The following is a 24989-nucleotide window of genomic DNA, read 5'->3' on the forward strand; positions in this document are numbered from 1 at the left end:
TTTGATGGGCGACTGTATTAATGTTGCTGTTAAGGTGTTCATTTAAGGAGGCGCCGGCTCTACAATGTGCTTAAATGAACACCTTAACAGCAACAGTTGCCCATCAAAGTGAAGTCATTCTACATGCCAGCATCTTCATTCATCGGAATCCTTTGAAATGTGCATTCTAAGCAGTCGGTGTCAAGAGTGTGTCGGGGAACACACTATCAGTGTGATTATGTCGGGGTATGTGGTGTCTGCTTTCTCAGCATCGTGTTCAGGTACCCAACCCGTGATCCTTGCCTCTGAACTATCCTTTGTTCCCCACATCGGCATTATATCTAAATCATGTTATATACATCTAAAAACATTCCAGAATACGCACATATCTTACAAAGACACTGCAAAAACTCTAATTCATGCACTCATCATATCCTGCATTGACTATTGCAATTCCCCCCTTACTGGTCTTCCCTTAAACAGGTTCTCACCACTACAATCTATTTTGCATGCAGTGGCTAGACTGATTTTCCTTCCTTGCTCTATACTTCCTCACTTGGCGCTCTCATCTCCTCCTTTGGTCCTCAGTATCACCTCTATGCTGACGACATCCAACTCTACATCTCTTCACCTGATCTTTCCCCCACCCTCCTCGCTCAGGTATCTGACTGGCTCTCCGCCATCTCCTCCTGGATGTCGGAGCGCTTTCTCAAAATCAACATTTCCAAAACTGAACTCATTGTCTTTCCTCCTCCCAACCACCCATCCCACCATGACCTCTCCATTGTCGTTAACAACACTACCATCTCCTCTGTCACCCAACTCCACTGCTTGGGTGTCACCCTTGACTCCTCTCTCTCTTTTGCCCCCCACATTCATTCCCTTGCCCAAGCCTGTCGCTTCCAACTACGCAACATCGCCCGCATCCATCCCTTTCTCTCTCAGGAGGCCACCAAAACCATCATACACGCACTCATCATCTCCCGCCTGGATTACTGCAACCTCCTCCTCACCGGCCTCCCCCACTCTCGTCTCTCACCCCTCCGCTCTATTCTCAACGCGGCCGCAAGACTCATCTACCTCTCACGCCGCTCCTTCTCTGCCTCCCCTCTCTGCCTTGCCCTTCACTGGCTCCCCTTCCCCTACAGAATTCTTTTCAAACTCCTCACCACCACTTACAAGGCTCTCCCACTCTACTGCCCCTTATATCTCCAACCTCCTCTCCATTCACACTCCCGCCCGCTCCCTGCGCTCAGCCAATGACCGTCGCCTCTCCTCCACTCTGATCACCTCTTCCCATTCCAGAATCCAGGACTTTTCCCGTGCAGCCCCCCTTCACTGGAATGACCTCCCTCGCTCCATCCGCCTCTCTCCCACTCTGTGCTCCTTCAAACGTGCACTCAAAACTCACCTCTTTCTCAAAGCCTACCACCCATCCACTTAACCCCTATTTCCTCCGCTCATTCTCCCCTCTCTCCCATTGCCTCAACCGGCTCCTCTTGTGCCTGGTCTGTCAACCCTCCCTTAGGATGTAAGCTCGAATGAGCAGGGCCCTCTTCCCTCCTGTCTCCTCACCTGTTCTTCTGCTCCATGCTTATTGCAGCAGCCTGCCTGGAGTTTCTGAAGTATTGGTATTTTTGTTTATTATTCTGTACTGTTTCACCCTGTATAGTCTACTGTTTGTACTGTGTACGGCGCTGCGGAAATCTTGTGGCGCCTAACAAATAAATGATAATAATAATAATAATAATAATAATAATAATAATACTTCCTTTGCTGATCCACTTTGTCAGTCTCTACATTGGTTGCCTGTTTTTAACTGAATCCAATATAAAATACTTTTACTAACATACAAGGCTATCAACAAAACTACACCAACATACATCTCCTCATTTGTCTCAATATCTCCCAAATTGACACCTCTGTTCTGCACAAGACCTGCGTCTCTCATACACTCTCATTACATCCTCCCATTCCCAGTTACAGGATTTTTTTTCGAGCTGCACCCATTTTATGGAAATCCCTCCCTCACACAATAAGACTTTCCTCTGGTCTACAAACCTTCAAGCGTTCTCTGAAAACCCACCTCTTCAGGCAAGCTTATAATATTCCTTAACCACTCTCTTAACCTCACTAGGTTACCCTATTACCACCCTTTACACATTTCACACAAGAAAACAACCCTGTGACCCACTGACCAACATTGCTGTGTGACTGGATTCTATAGAATACTAATCACTATACTTTTGCAATCTGTCTGGACTGAAATGCAATAGGTAGATATATTGACTCCCATTGTCCCATAGATTGTAAGCTTGCAAGCAGGGCCTTTTCACCTCTTTGTCTGTTTTACCCAGTATTGTTTATTGGTGTGTCTGTCCCCAATTATAAAGCGCTATGGAATTTGATGGCACTGTATAAATGATGATGATGATGTCACTGTTTATATTCCTGGGTGGGTTTTCTCCAAGATAAACAAATATCTCTCATATGAAGGGACAAAAGGACATGCATACGTTTGGATACCTGTTTGGATACCCTTTATTGTTTCAGGGATTCTGGTGGCCTGGCCTTCCCTAATATTAAATCTTATTACCGAGCAACTCAATTGACATACTTGAAGAAATGGGTTGGACACGACCGGGGTGGCACCCTTTTGCAGATTCTTACAAGTTGCTGATACAAGTCCTTATGGGCATCAGGGTCTCTAGGGGTATCGCTCCCATTCTTAGACAAGCAATTCTGGTTTGGAATCTGGTGCATAAATACGTGGATTATGTGGGATTGGATCCAGAGACACCTCTATAGGGAAATTATGAATTTTGGGGGAAATTCGTAAATTGAGGACTGAATCCACATGACTTCGATATGACGTTTGGTCAGTATACCTCCTTGAAAGCCTTTGACCAATTAAAGTCAGAATTTGGGCTCCTGAACCAGTTATTATATGGCTAATTACAGCTATGGCATGCACTCCAAGCTCAATTTCATAATGCTGTTCCCCAGATCTGTCACGCTCTGCTTAAGACTATCTTATGTGGATTGGGTTCCCATAAAATTATTTTCTATCTGTTCACTAACATTCTTCCTGATATTTTACAGGGGGATTTTCTTGTCCTTAAAGCTAGATGGGAAGATGACTCAGGTCCCCTTGATGAAGAGGACTAGAGCACTATGCTTGATAGTACCAGAGTTACTACTTCATGCATCAGGTTCTGCCATGTCTAATGATATCTGTTACACAGAGTTTATTATACTCCTGTTAGACTACTGAAATTAGGTAGACGACATTACTCTAACTGCCTCAGGTGTGGTACAGGGTCGGCTGGTTTCTGGCATCTCCTCTGGTCCTTTCTGGGGGGGTTAAGGCTTTTGGGCATGCATTCAGGTGAGGAGTTTGTAGGTTCTCCCCGTTCTTGCGTGGGTTTCCTCCGGGTGCTCCGGTTTCCTCCCACTCCAAAAACTTACTGGTAGGTTAATTGGCTGCTAAAAAAAATTGACCCTAGTCTGTGTCTGTCTGTCTCTGTGTCTCTGTGTATCTGTGTGTCTATGTGTGTGTGTTAGGGAATTTAGACTGTAAGCTCCAATGGGGCAGGGACTGATGTGAGCGAATTATCTGTACAGCACTGTGGAATTAGTGGCGCTATATAAATAAATGGTGATGATGATGATGTGATTCAGTCAACAGGAATCGAGGTCCCTCCACTGACCTGAGAATTTGTCTCTTTGGGCTCTCTCTTGATCTCCTTTTGGATAAACTGTCCTTCCAGTTTGTGATACATTTAACAGAACAAAGCAACACAATACCTTCAGAATTTCACTGCAGTGCATTGATTAGGCGCTCTTCTAGGTAAATTATACCTCACTTCTTATTCTCTTTAAAGATTAAAACAATTCATACATTCATTGCTAAAATAAAAGAGAACAGCTGTCCTCTTATGGAATAGTTTGTGCTATATCCAAAATGGTGAAGACAAATCACAAGAAAAAAAGAGGACAGAGAAAAGGCGCTGCTCTCTGACTATTTCAAAACACCAACCAATTTGTAATTAAAACATTAATTTAATGTAAGCAGGCATCAATAACACATAACCATTGCATTTCCACAACATATAAAATACTCATTCACCGCAATTTATCAGATATCATAAATAAAACATAATAGCACAAATCCACCTCTTAAAGCGCTTGAAAGTTATTTCTTTGATAACTATTTATTCAACAGCGCCTTTTCTTTAACCCCTTTTTTCATGTGATATATTTGCTCACTTTTGCCAAAGTTACTAAAGCTAGTAAATGGATGGCCGCTAGTGACCCCACTTTTGGCTGCTGGGTTGCACTAGTGAATAAATCAGTTGGCCATGACCATTATGTTCATACTGCTAGAAACTCCATGCCTAAATATTACAAGACATGGTCCTGATGGGTGTGGCCCCGATATGCATTGCAGTCTCTATCTGAGAATTCTGATGATACCTCTTAGGTACCTGGCCAGGTCTTTCTCTCACTCATCATTAATTTACGCTGTTTATTGCTTGCAGTCTCTCTACCCGGTATTTTTTGTGATGCTCTTATAATTTTAGTTTGTGGCTCTACTAATATTCTTGTATCTCTATGTATACCCAGTTTTAGGAAACTCTGTGAGTAATTTTTCTGTTTGATTTTGACATGCTCTGGAATTTCCACAAACACTACTTGGCTGATGTAATGCTTTTGATATTATAGTGTTTTGTTGTACCTTTGGGAAATGTTTTCCTTTTTGTTCTTCTTTTCTAGGGTGTGTGGGGGGAGGGTCCTTTTGTACTGTGTTTTCTACACTTGAAAAAATCAATAAGAAAAGATTTGTTTTTTTTAAAAAAATCATAAAATGCCCCTGTCACAGTGTCCTCTTGCGTATGGAAATAGAAGTAAGGAAAATAAAATAATTTTGTTTAAACATTGTATCAAAGCTGTTTGTATTGTATATATAACAGCATTCACTAAGAGCATTGTTTAGCGCTAGTCTCGTACTGTGTGAGCTAGTCACCCCCCTCCACAGGCTGATCATCCCCTTCAGCAGAGTGCTGCCACTTAATGGCCCACATGATATTAAGTGGGCCCCTACCCTGGTAGACCCTGTCATACCACAGGTCAGCACTGACAGTAGTAGAGAATGAGCTATGTACATAAACAGAGGTGCAGGCTTAATTTACATAAATTTGTATATCCTATAAAATAAAAATCTAATAATATAGAAACAGTGTTTGGGTCACTTAACAGAACACAGACTTAGTTAGCATTTCGTAAAAATCCCCTTAGAACAGAGCATTACTGACGATAATACTATGTTCTTTGTGGAGTATTATTTAAATAATGTAGTATGTATACAAATGGACCATATGCAGCCCCAGAACTAATGAGAACCCATTAAGTGTGACATACCTCACTAAATCACAGACTGAAAGCAGCAAGAAAGTAAGAGGGCAGAAGATGTACATAATTCCTATGCTTTGCACCATATTGTCCTCGCTCTCAATGGTAAAACCTGAGCAGTATCTAGAGAGAAACAAGTCTTCTTATATCTATATCTGGATCCTGGCAAATCATGGTCTGTCCTTCACTTAAATAACAACAATCCAATCTTCTTAGCCAACCAAGTATGGATGTTTAGAAAGTGACAATACACAATCCATATGTGTTATCTGTGTCAGCGATATAGCTAGCAGAATAGTGTAATGTTCTGCAGAGGCGTAGTTGTCTAGAAATCATGGATGATATGTAAGGTTGTACACCTGTTAACATGTTCAGTAGCTACAGAGACACAATGTAAAACACTGATGCATTCTATCATTTTATTAGAATTGGTGCAGTACCTACGTGGCACCTTCCACAGTACCTGGCAACCTTTGAATACAATTGATGTTTGTGACAATGAATTTGGTAGAAATAGAGGTAAATCCTACATGCAATGAGAAGAGTCTGCTCCCCGTATCCTGTGTTTGCTGAAGAATTGCAGGAACTCTCTTCAAATTCAATATTTTTTTTTCTTTAAAGGGGAAATGACTGATGCTGACAGCTGGTAGAAACAAGACAATAGTCTCTGAGAGGAAGGAAACCCACACTTCTGTTTGTAAAACAGCAATGAGCTCTGACAACGATCTGACCAAAACCATAATACGTCAGAAATGGAAGCAGGTCTCAAACATCTTCCTGTAAAACTAGGCTGTAAATGTTCTTTTAGGACAGATTGCCAGTCCTGCATATACTTGCATTGTTTGTACAGGTCACAGATTATCATATAATCTACAAAACTGAATCATTATATCCATGTGCCTGTCCCACGTGCCGATAAACACCCCAGATATTTTTCCCACTAGTTTTAACATGATGCGATCCATTCATGAACCTGTAAAACTGGTCACAGTATGTACATCCAGTAAATTAGTGCTAATGAGTCCTATTAATTCCAGAAGGATGAAATAGTATTGGTATTACTGAGAACGTTCCACAATACACTTAAGCTGTCACCATCAGGATTTCATGCAGAAGTAGATTGTTGAATCATAGTACATAATGATGTATAAAAAGTTAATTGCAACAATGTGACACATTCCAAGATATTCAGAGTATGGAATCCTGCTGATGACACTACTCAACAAATTTTAAAATAGTATCTGCATCTGGCACGTGAATATGTGTTTTCCCCTAAATTAGAAATGCTGAATTCATTGGAAAAATCAGATTATCTCTATAATGTCACATTTATTGGATGCACACAAATAACAAAAGCGGTAATAGCTATATCTGAAAAAGTATGATAAGTGGAAATTCTAATTAATGTCTATATAATTGAAATATTCTCATTGTATTCATTTATAAAATACAAAAAAAAAACTGCAGAAACATTTAAAACTGCAGAAACTAAACTTCAAAAATTCATAACAATCCAAATTAGCTGTAAAATAATTGTTAATAAGATATAAAATGTAAAGTCACTTTGCTTTAGGGAAATAGGATGCTGACGCTTTCCGTTTGTACATTGTCTCATTGGTCTCTCTAAAAATGAACCAGCAGTAGTCCCTCATCTTTGTAGGGTCCTTGCATCCTTGGTAGTGATGCTCCATTGTCAGAATGTCTTGGTGACAACATTTCCCCTATTCATCACTTACACTACCCAGGTTGTCAGGGAAAAAGTCTAGATGGGAATGTAAAAGGTGAAATTTAAGTGACAATCTACAACCCATATTCTTTACATTTCTTTCTTAAAAATAATCCTCGTTCAAGTCTTTCATTAATTATGAGTATGAGAGGTCATTCTGAGGCCTGGTTTCCTCTACATCTGAGGAATTGTAGAATTCAACTTTTGCAGACAGAAAAATACCCTGCGGCATTCAAAAAAGAGGGAATCGTCCCATAAATGAGCCTTTTTGACCTACCAGCTCATGTAAATAATCTCATTTTACAAAATGAAATATTTTGCGTGTTAGTATGCAGATGTTGTCATCTTATCCACAATAACCGCCTGCTCATCCCCATGTCATGTGATGCGGGCGCCGGTTATTACGCGGAAATATTGCATCGGGGGGCTGGGCGGCCGGCCCTAACAGTGGTTAGACCGAGCGGCCCGGGGGTCCGATGCCCCCATGCCCCCCGTCCCAGCCCGCCTCTGAATATGACAGCATTTGTTTAACAACATCTAACACAATTCTGTTCTGACATTCCATAAAGTGCACATTTTCAGTACAGATAACATACAATAAAACCTACACATAGATTGTTACATATTAGATCAGAAAACGGTGAACCCTGATGATAGAATAATGACAGTAAAGTAATTAGAGTAGTGTAAAACATTAATTTAAATTAGAGAGCAAAAGCAGCAGTGTCATCATAACAATATGTGTATTATGGCTGAAGTCCATTATCCAGCTAATGTCAACATTAACCTTCACTTCATATGACAGCTGTAGGTGAATATCTACATGGGCAATTTTAGGTTGTAGCTATAGGAAATCTACGTACAGTTTTCAGTCAATTATTTTACCTATGCTATTTCATTCCACAATGTCTGCTCATTTGTATCTTGCGGCCACAAATAGCTCTTATGTGACCCCCTAGCCCACCCACCAGCTTGAATTTAGAAGTAGAACATCCTACCACTGGACAACTTTGACTAGTCTAATAAAGTAAAAGTGTACAGTTTTTGACTTTCACTGTCTTATTGACTTTAGTTAGGAAGTCCTGGATATTGTTCACATTATCCAGATTTCAGCATTTTTCAAACAAATAACAGGACTTTATACAACCATATTGTTCATTTATAAGTACCTTTTCTAGAGAAGTGGCACCATCCGACCCATCCGTATTGATCTGTTGGATGGACAGCTCCTCCATGTGGAATCGGATTTCTGGTATGTTTGTGATCTCTGGCTGTTGGATATAGGATGTGGGTGTCTCAGACTTGATGAACTGTAGATCATTCAGAGACTGTGTGGGCCTGATAGAGGTCTCCAAGTTCAAAGGACTCATGAAACTTATGCGTTTTTGGGGGTCCAAGATTTTCTTGGAATTGTGGAATGTTCTCAGTGGTCCCAATGGGCGACCACCACCAGTTTTATCCTGTGAAATTATCTGCACTGTTTCTGTTACTGCATTCTCACTTACCACTGATAAATCCAACAGAGACTGAGAAGCCCCGGAACGTACCGAACTTAGCTGCTGCACATCACTTGCCAGCCATTTGCTGGTAGCATTGACCTGCATGCTGGCAGAACCAGTCTTCTGTACACCGGACAGTGTGGCATTATTGCGAGCAGTGGAAGGCAATGGAGGTATACCTACACTGGGTTGCGGGTCCACCGGTAGAAACGTGTAGCTATACTGAATATTGGGTTCATGTTCTATCAGATCGTCAGAGCAATCCTGAAAAAACTCGATTCCGTTGGAGCTCCGGTTAGTGGACGATAGAACTTTGACATATTTTGCCGGAATATAAAAAGGTTTTGTTTTGCTATCATGGCAAACATGCCACCAATGCTCATTAGTCCTCTTCAGTAGAATATACCTCTCATGGGGTTTTATGGAAATAACTCTCCCATCTTTAGTTGTGTACTCAAATTCATGTTCCACAAGCACATAGTCCTTCTCCAGAGATGCAGCAGTCTCCATCCCGACAGTATATTTCTTTCCTGAGAACATCAGGAGTAAAAGAGAAGATTAGAAGAGACAGGGCCTGCGTCTGCCATAGACAATCTGCTTTATACACTTTAATATTACCAAGCTCGGTACGAGAAGAGACCTGTGTACATATCTGACATAGTTAAAATTCAGGAGGGGGGGAACAGTAAGGAGTCAGGTAATATGATCTGACAGTTCTAACCTACACTGGTTATTGAATGCTCTATTCTTACCAGAACGTCCCAATTACTAGATATTCTGCAACCATCAGGCTCAGATTAATCTTGAAAAGGCACCGGTACAGTGATATCACTTACAGGTGTATGAATTGTACCACACACTCCAAAGACAATCGCATAGTCCTCTTCATTTATTAAAAGTTATAAGTTATGTAAAGAGATATTTCCAGCAAGCTGCAATTATCCAGAATCGGAGGTTGGGGAACAGGGCGTAGAGGAAAGAGAAGAAACTTTTGCAATCTGACAACTTGGAATCAGGTGAGTCATATACTGTGAAGTGAGGAGACACCCAAAGTACAGCCATAATCAGTATCCAAATATGTCACATCTAGAGAGACTGAGCTTCTAATCAGCGTTATTAGGGATATATAGGAATAACACTCAGAAACATCACTGATATAGAAGATTAGCACTCAGGAATAAGACTGAACTCACAGAATATTCTACATTCATTTTAGCAACTACTCACAAAAACAGACGAAAATAACCAAGACTACAATACACACACACACCCAGTTTGGGAAATACACACAACATTAGGCCTCATGCTCTGTACTCAAACATAGGAAACTCAGGAACATCTCTCAGGCATGTTTTATGTTTGAAGCTGTATTTTCCAACACAATGACATGAATATGCCAAATGCAGAGCAACCCAATAGCAACTTCCAAGAATGTACCTTACCAAGTAAGAATGAGCAGAATATTTAATCTTACAAGAGCTGACAATCCAAGAGTACATTAAAAATGAAATACTAGTGAAACATTCTATAAACAGTAACATTTGGTAAATGAAGCACAATGAAAAAATAACTAGATATCATTAATTAAAGCGGTTCTTGTAATTTCTGTGAAATTATATCAGGACCTGCTGCGAGATAAGGTTAAACACTTCCCATCCTATTTCATCTCTCCTGCTGCACTGTCCGTTCTGCGCCTTCCTGTTTTCCATGTGTTTGTGGAGCACAGGAAGAGTGGGGGGTTCCTGTGTGTCATTAGTAATGCACCCCCCGCCGTCCAGCTACATGCAGTGACAAGCTGGCTAGAAAAGATAACACACTCAGGTGACCATTTCCTACAGAGCACTCACATCTAATATATGACACAGTATCTAAAAAATATCAATTACTACACTGTATTTTCCCTATTTTACCCATGTCACATTATTGGTACCAGTGGACATGGATAATTAAACTGTGTAAGAATTTAGATTTATTAATATATTTAGGGAAGTGGAGGTTCTGCATTAGGGCATATTTTAATTCCTGTAACCTGAAACACTTGAATACAGTTTTTATTGCTTTAATTATATCTAACTGTCCTCAGTAAAAGTTACCACAATTACATATTTCTTTCAGTCATTTAACAAGTGGGATCTTAATTCTTCATTGAAGTGTCTCAGCTCTGTTATGCTACCAAAATGAGTTCAATCAATTCCTGAGTCACAAATCACTGAGAAGACTAATCTTCTTGTTCTTAGTAGAATTGTAGTAATACAAAATATACAATACTTTAATAGAAACATTAAACTTTATCTTACCTGTGGATTCTCACTGCATTGTATCAGTGTGTATCTGTATCATCTCCATTCCATGAACAAAAACATCCCACAGTCTAGAGAGATGATTCGGTAACTGCTGTAGAATGGCAGACCCAGTGGTAGGTGTAGGAGAGGTAGAGTAAAGCCAGATTAGACTTGAGCACAGTGTATGAGGCTTCTGGGTGGCATGGGGTAGGGAATTGCCAGGTCTGATGAATTAGGGAAGTGACACAAAGAATTCATAAGGGTTGGACAAAGTGTATAGGTGGGTGCAGTCTAGGGCAGCACACAAAGTGCCAGGGAGAGTGCAGAGCTAGGTGCAGTGTAAAGGCAGAGTACGAAGTGCCAGGGACAGTGCAGAGCTGGGCGCAGTGCAGAGGCAATGTGCAATGTGTCAGTGTCGAATCAGCTTATTAAGACTCTGGGGCAGTGCAGAGCTGGAAGCAGCGTAAATGCAGATCTGATGAGAGAATGTGTTTCAGCTTGTCTTCTGTCTCCCTAACATTTCCTGTTCAACAATATCTAGAGCAACCACTCAGACCTGAGATTCATAGACTTCCTTACAGGGCATTTCGACAAAGGTTTAAACAAATTAAAAAAAGTATCACGCCTCTGTCCAAAAATGTGGCTACATTATTCTTAAACCACTTAATATTTAGACTATGATTAAGGTATCAGCTTGGTAAATCCAGAAGAAACTGCACATAAATCAAACAAATGCTGTTAATAATTTAACTTCTCAATGTTTCCAGACAAACATTGAGAAATGATCAAGAAAAGAAATGTTGAATACTTTGCTACTTGCCCTAACTATTATCTGTACCAGATTATTACAGAACATAACCAGGAACAGATGCACAAATGAAAAGTGTGTTTCCGTGCATATGCTCAGTCGACACAACACAAACATATGCGTCAATTTTATGTATGCACCCCACAATAGCATAGAGAAAGCATGGAGATAGTATTGAGATGTGGCTTGACAGTTTTAGTAGTAAATGTAAACGCTGCATTACCCTATTTGTATACAATGAAATAACCTAACAAACTGTTATATACACAAGAGAAAATAGTGCTTTGACAGTTATTAATAAATTAAAAATTTGTACTTACCATGTAAGTTAAAATTAAATACAAACATAAATACAAATTAAATACTAAGATCTCTTGATTTCCCCTTTACTAATCAAATGGTAATCTTCTTTCCTGCTGCAGTCAAAATGGAAATATCAAGTATATAACTAATGCAAATAGATGACAGCGACTTCAGATCATATAACAGCCACACAAATGATTTAAGTACTATCTGCTAGAGGGGTCAACCCGCAATCAGCCAGTCAGAAGCAGCTGGCTATTGCTGCTGATCTTCTTCATTATCATTGCATCTGGGTGCTCCAGTCCTCCAGTACCCGTAAGAGATATTCCTCCTGACAGGTGTCTGTGTCTGTGTCCAAATATACTTGGGTCACAATTACGTGAACATGCCCTTACTGTACTCGGCCTATGCTTGCCAGCACCTCTCCTAACCCGTTACATTTCCAGTCATAAGGAGTCGTAAATGTAAGATGCAACAAAACCTGCAGACGTTTTTGTTGCCCAAGCAGAAATGCATATTGTACAAAATCAACAGACGTACATCCAACTATTCATGAGTATGTATATATATATATATAGATATATATATAGATACATACATATAATTATATATCTACAAACATACATCTATATATATATATATATATATATATATATATATATATATATATATATATATATACATATAATTATATATGTATATACATCTATCTATCTATCTATCTATATTTATATATAAACACACATCATAGAATGCCCTTTTCATAATGGTCGTCAAACCATTATATTATATTCTATACAGATATAGTACACTATGCCCACCAGCATGTCCTGACTACTGACCGTGATCATAATACAATTCTGTTACACTCTATACAGATATAGGACACAGTTTGACCATTGGACATGATCAGAGTACATTTCTATTACACTGTATACAGATATAGAACATTGCCACACCAAGATGACCTGACAACTGGACATAATTATTCTATAAGTTATTATACTCTTTACAGAAATAGGATCAGGGCTGCCAAGGGGAATTCAGGGCCCCGGTACAACAAATTCATTGGGCCCCCCTCATTGTTGAGCATGGTAAAAAAAATTGCAAAAGTAGCTGTGGGTGTATTCATACACGGGGGCGTGGCTATGCATCATTGGGGCGTTGCTAGCAGGTGAAAAAATGGTATGCCACCCTCCTACAGAAAAAAACCCTGCATTGTTGTGCACTCCTGACTTTCAGGACATCTAGCACCATACTGTAGTATATAAACAATGCAGTGTGTATATAAAGAGTTAACAATCTTGGCATGCCCCTTAAATTGGGAAGAACACTCACCAAAAATTGGGATTGTCCCACTAGAATCACAACATTTCACAGACTGTTCTGCTCTATCCTACCTGTTCTTGTCACATTCACCACCTGTGGCTGCTGGTTTCTTTAGTTGCGGCTTGTCTGGATTCTGGAATGTTGGGGGCCCTATTTGGAGGAAAAAATGGGTACATATAGAAAATTCAAACCAGCAAGATGTGATCGGCAACGTGATCGTTGCCGCGATCACGTCAGTATGTTTTGTTTCTTTTTAACTACCCTGCTTCCCCCCCCCCCCCCGCCTACCCCCTGTGCGGATAAGAAAAGAAATTAAAAACACAAAAGAAAAAAGTAGTTTTTAAAAAAAAAAAAAATGTCGGGAGGAAGGGCCCGGGCTTGGCCCCCTGGCACCCTGTCATAATTAGTACCTGCACCCCACGCCCCCTCTCGGCGGCCCTGCATAGGATACAGCAAACTCAAGTGGCCTGACCACTGGTCATGATCATAACGTAATTATTTTTCACTCTACAAAAACATAGGACACTATACACCCAACATGACCTGACCACCAGACATGTTCATAATACAATTCTATTGTACTCTACAATACTACAACCCCCGAACATGAGCAGACCACTGTACATGATTTTCACGATATTTGGGCCTTACCAGATATTTGCCCGCACCGAACATTCAAGAGTATACCCAGGGTAAACTGGTGACAACTCTCACACCAAGACAGTGCTTATTAGGGTACCTCTTACTCCCTCCAATATTGTGGACATAGGTAATAATTGTTACACCAGGGCATATAACTAAACAAACAACTTAAGGGTTCACCAGCAAAGCCATTCGCAACTCTTTTAAGAACAGTTATGCATGACAATAAGCTATGTAACATTATATTAATGAGGAAAAACACACAATATAAATAAATACCCAAAGAACCAATCTCTAGGGCATGCTCTAAAAAACATCAGGTTATCCTCCCTCTAACTGCCTGCAAAGCAGTCACCTAGAGTGCTGGTATTTGGTGGTTGCCATTAAGGTGACAAAACACAAAGACCATGCTGCAGGCCCAGTGGCTACACTGACATAGCGGCAGGGGAGATTATTCCTGCTCCTTTATCTCTCTCAGTCTCAGCATCATGTAACTGCTACAAAGTGGAGTCTAGCTACTGCAAATGTTTCTGTGTAGCAGAAAGCACTTGAATTGAATCAGGTAAGAAGAAAGGGTAATGAGGGGCACACTGGTGAAAAAGGGGCATGCTGGAAAATAACTGATAGGCAGAGTGGCATGCAAGGGATAATCTGGTGGTCAGGGGGTGGCACATGTGACAAAAGTTGGTTGGCAGGGGAAAATGTAAGTGAAAAACTGGTGGGCAGAGAGTGGCAAGTGTGAAATGATCTGGTAGACAAGAGGGCATGTGACAAAAGCTGGTGGGCAGGGGGTATGTGTGAGAAAAGCTGATGAGCAGGTGAAAGAAAAGCTGGTGGGCAGGGGGGCATGTGAGGGAAAAGCTGGTGGGCAGGGGGCATGTGAGAGAAAAGCTGGTGGGCAGGGGGGCATGTGAGGGAAAAGCTGGTGGGCAGGGGGGCATGTGAGGGAAAAGCTGGTGGGCAGGGGGCATGTGATAGAAAAGCTGGTGGGCAGGGGGAATGTGTGAGAAAAACAGGTGGGCAGGGGGGCATGTGAGGGAAAAGCTGGTGGGCAGGGGGCATGAGAGGGAAAAGCTGGCAGGCAGGGGGCACGTGAGGCAAAAGCTGGAGGGCAAGGGGGCATGTGAGGGAAAATCTGGTGGGCAAGGGGGCATGTAAGGGAAAAGCTGGTGGGCAAGGGGGCATGTCATTGTAAATCAGGTGTGTGATAACAGTGTACAACCTGTGTATTGTGATCATTGTGTATCAGATGTGGGGAAAAAGTGTGACCTGTGTACAGTGATCAGTGTGTACCACGTATGTAATGTCGTTGGGACCTGTGTATAGAGATCGGTGTGTATCAAGTGTGAGGTATTAGTGCTACTTATAGAAAAATATTATATATCTGCGCAAAGTGCTACTTGTGTATAGATGACAGTATGGCCTATGTACAGTGATCAGATTGTATTGTGTGTGATAACTGTGTGACTTCTGTATAGTGATCAGTGTGTACTAGGTGTGTGGTGTCAGTGTGACCTGTGTAAAGTAATGAGTGTTTAGAAGTTAAGTAAATAGAATGTCTGTTGCCAGCTTATTGTGACAAGTTTTATTTCTAACATGTGTAACCCCCATCCTGTGTTTGCCTCTGGGCAACAGTGGACCCAGGATGCATTTCTGCATTGGACATCAGTGCAACTGGCTATCAGTGTATCTGAACTGCAGACTTGCTAGCCAGCCAGAAGTCAGTAATAGTTATTTTTATTTTACAAAAGTCAAGTGTGTGAGGAGGCTGGAAAGTGGGTATCGGGGTGGAAGAGGGGCAGTAGACTGAAGCTTTCCTGGGGCGCAGAGAAGTCTTGCACCAACCCTGCCCTCATGTACTGATATCCCCCACTAAAAGATCTCACAATACCCACCCACCCAAAAGAACTACATATGCCCTCTCAAATCACAGTTACTCAGGGCCGGATTAAGGGAATGGAGGCCCCTGGGCTAAGGGCGCCTCCATTCCCCCGTGAGGCCCCCAATGTGAACCACCCGCCGCCCCCCCCGTACCCCGTGAGGCCCCCCCCCACCCCCAAGCTCTTACCTGTCACTGTAGTTCTCCATCCCCGGCGCGCTGTAAGCTCCTTACTGAGGAGATCTCGCGAGAGTTCACTCGCGAGATCCCCTCAGTAAGCAGATTACTGAGCGCCGGGGACGGAGGACTACAGTGTCAGTGCTCAGCAGCCTTGATCGGGCTGGGGGCGCCCCAGCCCCCGGACCGATCAATAATGCTGCTGAGGACTTTGAAGGGCCCCCTGGATGCCCGAGGCCCCTGGGCTATAGCCCAGTTAGACCTCGGGTTAATCCGGCCCTGCAGTTGCTATAAACCGTAGGTGATGGCTCTGCAGGCCACATACACCCTTTGGACTCCTGTTGCTCATCACTGCATTGTACAGACATAGGACACTAAACCCCCAGTATGATCTAAACAATATACATGATCATGATACACTATATACAGACATAGGACATTAAACCCCCAACATGTCCTGACCACTGGACATGATCATAATACAATTAGTCCCTGCAAGTCTGCATCTAATCACATTTGCGTGGAACCAGTTCTTACTCTTACTCTGGCTGTGTTTGCACAGCACGTTACACCTCTCCAGTTATAAGAAGGAACAAGTGTCAGATGCGAGTAACTCTGCATTCACACATATGCATGCATTCCCTTTGTGAGCATGCGCAGTGCAAATGTGTGCAAATTAAGCTACCCAAACTAGCGTATGTTCAACTCAGCATCATAACATGACCGCTAGATATGATAATAACAATACAATGATATAGCAGCATAAATACCAATATTTATTAAGTCCTAAAATCCAGTTCTAGCTTTTAAATATTGCTACCCTAACTACATGTGATATCCCTATCCTGAGAACTTGTGAGGACTTCTCTTGAAATTGAGCCACCACAAAGTGTACCTGAATTGCAAAGCACATCAGATATTTACCATCATTTAAGGACATAGAAACAGAACTTACATTCAGGAACTTCATCTGTATTAATTATATACATCATTAGATATTTGTGTTATGAACACAATATAAAGATTTATTCATTTAGATGACCTGTGCAGTTTTTGATCATGTTTGATGGTTAATTAGGGATTCTCACTGTGATTATCGTGGATAGGGAGATACATAAATATAGGTGATTCTACCACCACTACACTCTCATGTGTACTCCCATCTCATTTACCTGTCCCAGACTCCAACATTTTAATATTTCACTTTTTAATTATTAAATTCATTTTTAATGCATATCAATAAAAAAATTTGGTTTTATGAGTTATGTTTATGTATTATCCATCTTCAACAATCCCCTCAATGATATGGAATAATTTTGCAGTATTGGACTAAATATTTGCGTCTTTAGTGTGCCTTCATTGGAAGTAATACTGCTTTTCTTTCTTTTTTTACCTTTCTATTATAGCCAGCATTAACTTTTTCAGCAATTTGTGCTCCAGTAGCTCCTCTGTGGGTCTGGACCAGATGGGTAAGCCTTCACTCCTCACCACCTCAATGAGACGACCCCGTCACCAGCTCCACACCTTTTCACAGTGTGTGTGTGTGTGTATGTATATATATATATATATATATATATATATATTTATACAGTATATAGCAATCTACACCATGCCCATCTCAACTGTGCCCAGCTATACCCCTCATATATAAAGAACAATCGACACCTGTCCAGTCTCCACTGTGCATAGCTATTTTATATATAGCAACCTACATCCTGCACAAACAAGATGATGTTGTCTGATAGAAGCCACAGAGACATCAACAAGCCCTTTGACGGAGCTACAGCGTTCAGTAGCTGAGACTGGAGTAAAGGTGCACTAATCAACCTAGAGCTCCGCATATCACTGGCCTGTATGGGAGGATGACATAAACAAAGCAATTACTCAAAATTAACCATGCAGAAGTATGTCTGGAGTTTGAATAAAAGCATGAGAGTGACCCAGTTGCAATGTGGGAAAAGGTTCTGTGATTATATGACACAAAGATAGAGCTTTTAGGTCAAAGTTCAAAGCAATACATGTGGCACAAATCTAATATTGGAGCAGGAACTGGGCATCTTGTTAAAATAGAAGAAATAGTGGATGCTGCAAAATACAGAGAAACTCTGCAAGTAAAATTGTTTCAGTTTGCTAAGAAATGAAGGTCGAGCTACAGCATACTTGCCAACTCTCCAGGAATTCCATTATTTTAGCCAGGTATTTACCGGATGCGGTAGAAATGCCTGCTATCCTGGGAGTCCGGGAGACGGACCTGGATTTCGAGAGTCTCCCAGACTCCCTGGAGAGCAGGCAATTCTCCCGGATCCGGCAAATACATGGCCAAGTTAATGCGATTTGCAGTGAATCGCGTCATTTTGGCCCCACTGCCCCTGTCCAGGATCTCCCGGACTTCAGTGCCTAAAAGTAGATAAGTATGGGCTACAGTGATCTTAAGCACAAGGCCAAACTAACATTGGAGTGTCAAGCTATGCACAACAAAGCAGCTATAATATATGCATCAATATACACCTTGCTGATTTCCACAAAGCACAGCTATGCAGCTATTATAAGCATATGGCAGTCTAAATCCTGCTTGTCTACTATTTTATATATCAATTTACATCTTTTCTGCCTTCACTGTGGATATATATATATATATATATATATATATATATATATATATATATATATATCTTTACAATCCGATATGTGTGGGAACCACTTGATACATAAGGTAGTGGAACAATTGTAACCGCTGGAGGAGGAAATGCGTGTGGCTACTGTAGGGCAGCAACATTATCAGAACTCAATTATAAAGCGACAATTGCTGACTGACATTTCTGTGCAGGTACTGGTGGCATGGGAGGGCTTTAATAAGAAGAGGCAGTGTGAGATATAGACATAAAAATTTAAATAGTCGGTGGCATGGCCTGGCAACCATTCTGGCCGGTTGTGTTTCATACCAGCTCCTCTAGAACGGCAATAAAAATCCCACACCATCAGGCCTCCCGTTGGCTGTCTTGAACCTTCCATCCAGCTTTGACTCCGCAGCACTCCAGCAGCCTGGTGTGACACATCTCTTCCATTTCATAGCTCAACAGTGAGACCTCCAGGCTGGGGTCTAGACCGCATGTCAGACTACCGGCTCGAGTAACGCCATCTTACCGGGCCACCACTGACCCTCCTTGAGTGCCCTGCACTCGCTTGCCTCCACGGCGTCCTTAGCTGTGCTTGTTTGCATTCAATACCCCATACTGCCTTTCCTACAGCCCTGAGAGTGCAGTGTTATTTTGGGACCTGGACTGCTCTCGACATCACCATTCTGAGCGGTACCCCTTCACCTGCTCGCCTGGCTTCTTCCATCACCTCCCGGAGCCCTCCCTCTCCCCATGCACACTCCTAATCTATTATGAAATGGACACTCTTGCCTCTGTCTGCCACCTACTTACATTACTTTGCTTCAATGATAGTGAGGCCTTAACTCAGTCTGTTCTTAACGGCTGCTTAAACTTTCAAATGTGAGGATATGATCAGTGACGACCTAAACTACTACAACACATCTTTATGTTCCGGTGCTAATTCTCCATTCCTGTTAGTCTCAGCATTCCTCTAAATACAAATGGGCAAAGACAAGAAGGGTTCCTCCAAAAGGGATTCTGTGAAACCGGGCGACACTCCCTAATGCCCTGATCGCAGACACTTCTTAAACATCTCCACTTCCTCTGGTGTAAGTGAAGATATTCTTTCCTTCTTGCCATTGCAGATGCCCCAACCCTTCCTTCTGCTACTCAGGGTAACCAAGATACATATATATCTTACAACTTATCAAATCCCTTCCATTGAAAGAGAAACTCTGCATGAAACGAGACTTCGAACTCTAGGAAGTCAAATTGCAGTAGATGGTCCAAAAACAGGTGGCTAGCCTACAAGAAGATTTTGCACACTTTGTCTCTAGATTGTCAATCCTGGAGATATATAGTGAAGTACTGAAGGAGCGCCAGAATCAACTTTGCAAATTTCTATCTCCTAGAGACTCAATGAGTTTCTTCTCCAAGACCATTATTGGAAGACTCAATTGCAAACAGTTATTCATGAATGTATTGAATTTAACAATAATTCCGAGGTCTCTAAAGTGGCTATTTGGGAAACGCATAAATGTGTTCTCTGGGCAAGCTTATTTAATTAGGAGCTTTTATGAAAAAACAAAAAGAAGCCCAAAAGACTCATCTTCTACAAAAAAATTAAATATCTGGAAATTAGCAATAAATTCTCCCTCTCCAGGGAAATATTAATGGAAACGAAGGCGGCTCTTACTACACTTCTCATGACAAAATTAAATTGGACTTCCACAAATGCCACAGTAATTTCTTTCAGTGGGGGAAAAAGCCTGGTACTATGCTTGAGAGGGTGTTACGATCCCAAAGAACTAAGACTTTTATCGTAGTGATCAAAGACAATACTGGGAAGGAATGTAAGCTTATCACGTATATAGCAGAAGTCTCTCACCTGTATGAATCATGCCTCTATAATCTTTGTAGTACTGCTCCCCAGACCAATCCAGCCCATAGCCAGACAATGATTTCCTCGTATTTGGAAGAGATTAACTTCCCCACTCTCTCAGGGTCAGATAAGGACTTGTTAGAACAACCCTTCATGCCTGGAGAACTAGCAAATGCTATAAAATCTACTACCCCCTGAGGGAAAAGCCCAGGTCCCGACAGCTCCTCAATATCATGTTACAAAACATTCAAGGATAAATTGATACCCCTGATGGATTCCGGCCTTCAACGTGGTGTTGAAGGACACCCACTTTTCCATGCAGGCTTTAGAAGCCAACATCACAGTCATACTAAAAGAAGTAAAGGACTCATCCCAGTGTCCCAGTTATAGGCAGATATCATTACTTAACATGTACATCAAACTAATCGCTAATAGATTACAACTTATGTGTGGTCAAGAGGGATTGTCCGAGACTGTGAGACTAAGGTTATCGACTTGATCCATCGGGCATCAGCTTTTCCTTCGATATTATTGTCCACAGAAAAGTTCTTCGATCGAATAGATTGGACATTTATGCAATGCCTCTTGGTATTGGGTCTATAAGATTTTTTCTTTACCATGGTAACACTCCTTGGATAAAAATTAATGGTGCACTATCAGAGCCGCAGTTGATTGGCAATGGTTCTAGTCAGGGGTGTCCACTCTCCCCACTAATGTTTGTGCTTTGCATGGAGGCTCTGACCAGGTCTATAAGAGCCAATCCAGACATATCCAGGGTTCGGGTAGGTGATGTGGACCACAAACTTGGGCTTTTTGCAGTTGACCTTCTAGCAGTGACACCAGCCATGTAATCTCCATCCCAAATTTGGTCAAGTAATTTCAGAGGTTTGGTTCACTTTCCATCTTCAAAATAAATTATTCAAAGTCTGTGGCTCTCAACATCTCCTACCCCCTCCCCATGGTAGAAGGGCTATAACATGCTTTTTTCTTTACATGGCATCCCACCCAAATTAAATATCTAGGAGTAATTATCTCTAAAGATCTATCACACATTTTTGACATTAGTTTCAGACTTCTCCTAAGCAAACTCCGTAATGACTTGACAATGTGGTGGAATAAAAATTTCTCCTGGATAGGAAGGACAAATAATTTTAAAATGAACATCCTTCCAAGAATTATATATCTCTTACAGATCCTACCAATTCACATCCCCAATGGGTTATTTCTAGACCTACAACATGTGTTAACAGACTTTGGGTGGAGTGGAAATAGGCCTCGCTTTAAACATGATGTCCTATACAGATGTAGACATTTGGGTGGACTCGTTTCTACATTATCCAACTTATTATGATGCCATTATGTTGGGCAGTATCCTGAACACGAAATTAGGCAAATGGGTGACGACTCTGGAAAACTTGGTTCACTCTCATGCAGCATTCCTACCTTGGCTGCGCATTACCTACTATTAGACATCCCACTATTGGTCCTATCATTACTAGGTGGGCTAAGCTCAGTACCCTCAAGTATGTCTGCTCCCCAATTTTGCCATTGACCCCTTTGTTTGCTAATCCATCCTACCCTATAGGATCCCGACAATGGTTTTAAATTATGGATTCAGGCGAGTGTCACACATGCAGGCCAACTATTAGGATCTTTGGGGTGTCTTCCTTTAGTGAAACCCAAGTCAATTGGGGCCTACCGGGCTCCAAACTCTCCAGGTTAAACACTTTCTGACCTCTGGTGTTCCTTGCAAGGACATTGATAGAGGAGTTTGAATTGATGTGTTCAGCAATAACTTGTCCTCCCCATTTACTATCTAGCATATACAAGTTTCTTATAGAGAATCTGTTCAGCTCTTTGCCTAAATTTACAAAGGATTGAGAAACGGACTTATGGGCCCTGGTTGGAGAATCCGACTGGTCCAATATTTTCAGGACGACTCATGCTACTATCATAGAGACACAGTATAAGTTTCTCAGATGGTATAAATGCCCTGCCCATTTAGTCACAATTTACCAGTTTTCCTGACTCATGGTAGTGATGTAACCTTGCACTAGGTGCCCCCTACACATTTGGTAGCACTGTGCCATACTCTGTTCCTTTTGGAATCAGGTCACAGCCACCTCTAAAGACTTCCTAGGAGATGCAGTGCCTGATAACCCTTCCTTAATGCTCCTTAATAAGACAAATGTCCCTTTTTCTGGTTTTTCGAAAAATTATTTTTGAAACATCTTAACTCAACAGCTAAAGCAGTTATCCCAGTTCATTGGAGATTTCCCCTCCCCTCCAACTCTCTGGGAGTGGTTCAGGAGACTAGAATTATATAGGACAATGGACAAATTGATTGTATCCACTGCAGATAAATTTGAAGTATACTGTATTTTATGGGGCCCCTACTTTAAAAGCTTGGTCTCGAAAAAATATGCATCCTTGAACTCTCCACCTCAACTGAAGAATTCTCTACTTTGGCCTTCATTGTGGTGATATAACCTTTCCCTTGGCTCTTCTTTAACTCGTCTATAGCTTTTATTTATTTTGGGACTGGACCCTCTATGTCTTCTGTCCTTCCCCACCACTCTGCCCCCCAGCTCCCCCACTCATACTATTCCTAGATTCCCTTCCTGTTTCCCTGGCATTTCTCTCCCCCACCTGCTGTTTTTTGTTTTTCCGTATTTTCTTGAGGGCATTTATATGTACTGTTTGCTAGGCATTATAGCCCATATTCGCCACCTACAATGTTTTCTTATGACATTCTTAGTTCTATATAGATTTCCATTGTTATATGCTTTACTCATGCCTTTGTATGATACGTGTCCATGTGTTGTTTTTTACTGAAAGAAATATGAAACAAACAAAAAAAAACAAAAAACTATGAACAAGTCATTGAAGAAATCTTAGAAGCCAGCCGCTGCCAACTCATATTACCCACTCTCCAGAATTTGGGATTCTCCTGGACTTCCGGGAGAGCAGGCCATTCTCCCATATCCTGCCCCCCTCCCAGTGAAGTGTGTAGGATGGGGACCGCCGTGAATTGATTCATTGCAAATTGCGTCATTTTGCCCCCCCACCCCCTGCAGAAATTACGCAATTGTGACGTTGCATTGCGGGCCACGGCCTAAATGATGAAATTCATGAGACTGCCCACTCCATACTTCCCTCCCCTCCAGGATCTTCAAATAAGTTGGCAACTATGTGCTAACAGTAACCTTGCTTCACCATATATCTGACTTGAACCTCCGTCCTCTTCGACTTGTAGAAAAAGGCAGTCGCTTTCATGTTGCACCGACACTGGTTTGTTTATCTGCCGGCTGTGTGTAGCCTTCTTTTATTAGTATTATGCTCACTGCTGAAAACAGAGCCATGACACTTATTCTCCATATTATGCAGCAGCTGCTGCCATGAAAGAGGTTGGAGAGATCACAATAGGAGGAACAGAGCAGTAGTAATGACATCTGGCAGTAATGAAGACTGAACTTAGAGTTCAGCAGCGGAACTGAGATTGCATTCAGAAGATACTTTAAACAACCCTGTCCTTGGTGTGTTGACACTCCTAGGCACTAACATGTCATTTCCCACTGCCTTCACAATTTTGTATCGGTTTTATATTTGTGAAAAGATGATTGAGTAGGAAGTAGAGAACAGAGTAGCTATCACTAAATGCCACATGTATACCCATAAATCTGCATCCTGCCTATCTCCTCTACTTCACTGTGCATAAACAGCAGCGGTCCAGTAATTTCTCAGCTGCTAAGCGATATTTTATTTATATATTGCATCAATAGGTGCTTTCAGGATAAAGGAAAGATTAGAAAACAAAGCTTAAAAAATAACATAGATGGATATTTCAAATCTGATACATAAATAAAATCTGTGCTGGAAGTGTTTTAAGTGAAAAAGGTGCAAAAAAGCATTTGCATATATTATTGAGACAGCTAGAGGCTGCCTCTGAACCAGTCACCACTATAGAATTAAAAATTGTCCTTAGTAGCAACTCACAGCAGCTAAATGCAGGGTAACCTTTCATAACACCTCCCCAACACAGTGAGGGGATATTTGTTCTAACAATTCAAAATCCTGATTTTACACATACCTGTTACTATTTTTACCTGTTTTATTCTTACCTGTTTCATTGTCCTTATTATCTCTCTGGCCTGTTGTTCAATACCTTCCACGCCCTAACTTTGTTACTGTCTTCCACATTGCTATTGTATTACACATTGCTCTTGTCTCCCTGTTATTTTTCTTCCTGTTATTCTGTCCTCTTTATCTCACTGTTCTGTTACTCCTTGCCTCCCTTGCCCTATTTTCTGTTTTTGTCTCCCTAGCCCTCCTTGCCTTTTCTCTGCTACATCATACTAGGCCTCTCTAACCGACCGCATCCCTTTCGCCCGTTCTCCCTTCCTCCTCCTTCCACCCGCTTTTACACCCTCCCTTCTCTCACCCTACTATGCCTCCCTGCTCTCATTCCATACCC

The 24989-nt window shown here is 41.5% G+C and overlaps 2 protein-coding genes across 7 annotated transcripts in view; one reads left to right on the top strand and one right to left on the bottom strand.

The window, feature by feature from the left end:
• ARHGAP27 (Rho GTPase activating protein 27) overlaps positions 1–11399 on the bottom strand; it is an 89459-nt gene extending 78060 nt beyond the window's left edge. The window contains exons 1-2 of one of the 5 annotated variants that reach the window (XM_075176408.1): positions 10914–11399; positions 8287–9146 (exon numbers count right to left, since the gene is read on the bottom strand). In XM_075176408.1, coding sequence (XP_075032509.1) covers positions 8287–9126 — 840 coding nt within the window. In that variant the 5' untranslated portion in view covers positions 9127–9146; positions 10914–11399. The other 4 variants (XM_075176404.1, XM_075176407.1, XM_075176405.1 and 1 more) reach the window with 4 other exon arrangements.
• Positions 9365–24989, top strand: part of IFNE (interferon epsilon) — a 122970-nt gene continuing 107345 nt past the window's right edge. For both annotated transcript variants that reach the window (XR_012677653.1, XM_075176412.1), the window contains exon 1: positions 9365–9632. The gene's annotated coding sequence lies outside the window, so the exon portion shown is untranslated. The remainder of the gene's footprint in view (positions 9633–24989) is intronic.

Source organism: Mixophyes fleayi, chromosome 6, assembly GCF_038048845.1.
Source record: "Mixophyes fleayi isolate aMixFle1 chromosome 6, aMixFle1.hap1, whole genome shotgun sequence".
In the NCBI taxonomy this organism is placed as follows: Eukaryota; Metazoa; Chordata; class Amphibia; order Anura; family Limnodynastidae; genus Mixophyes; species Mixophyes fleayi.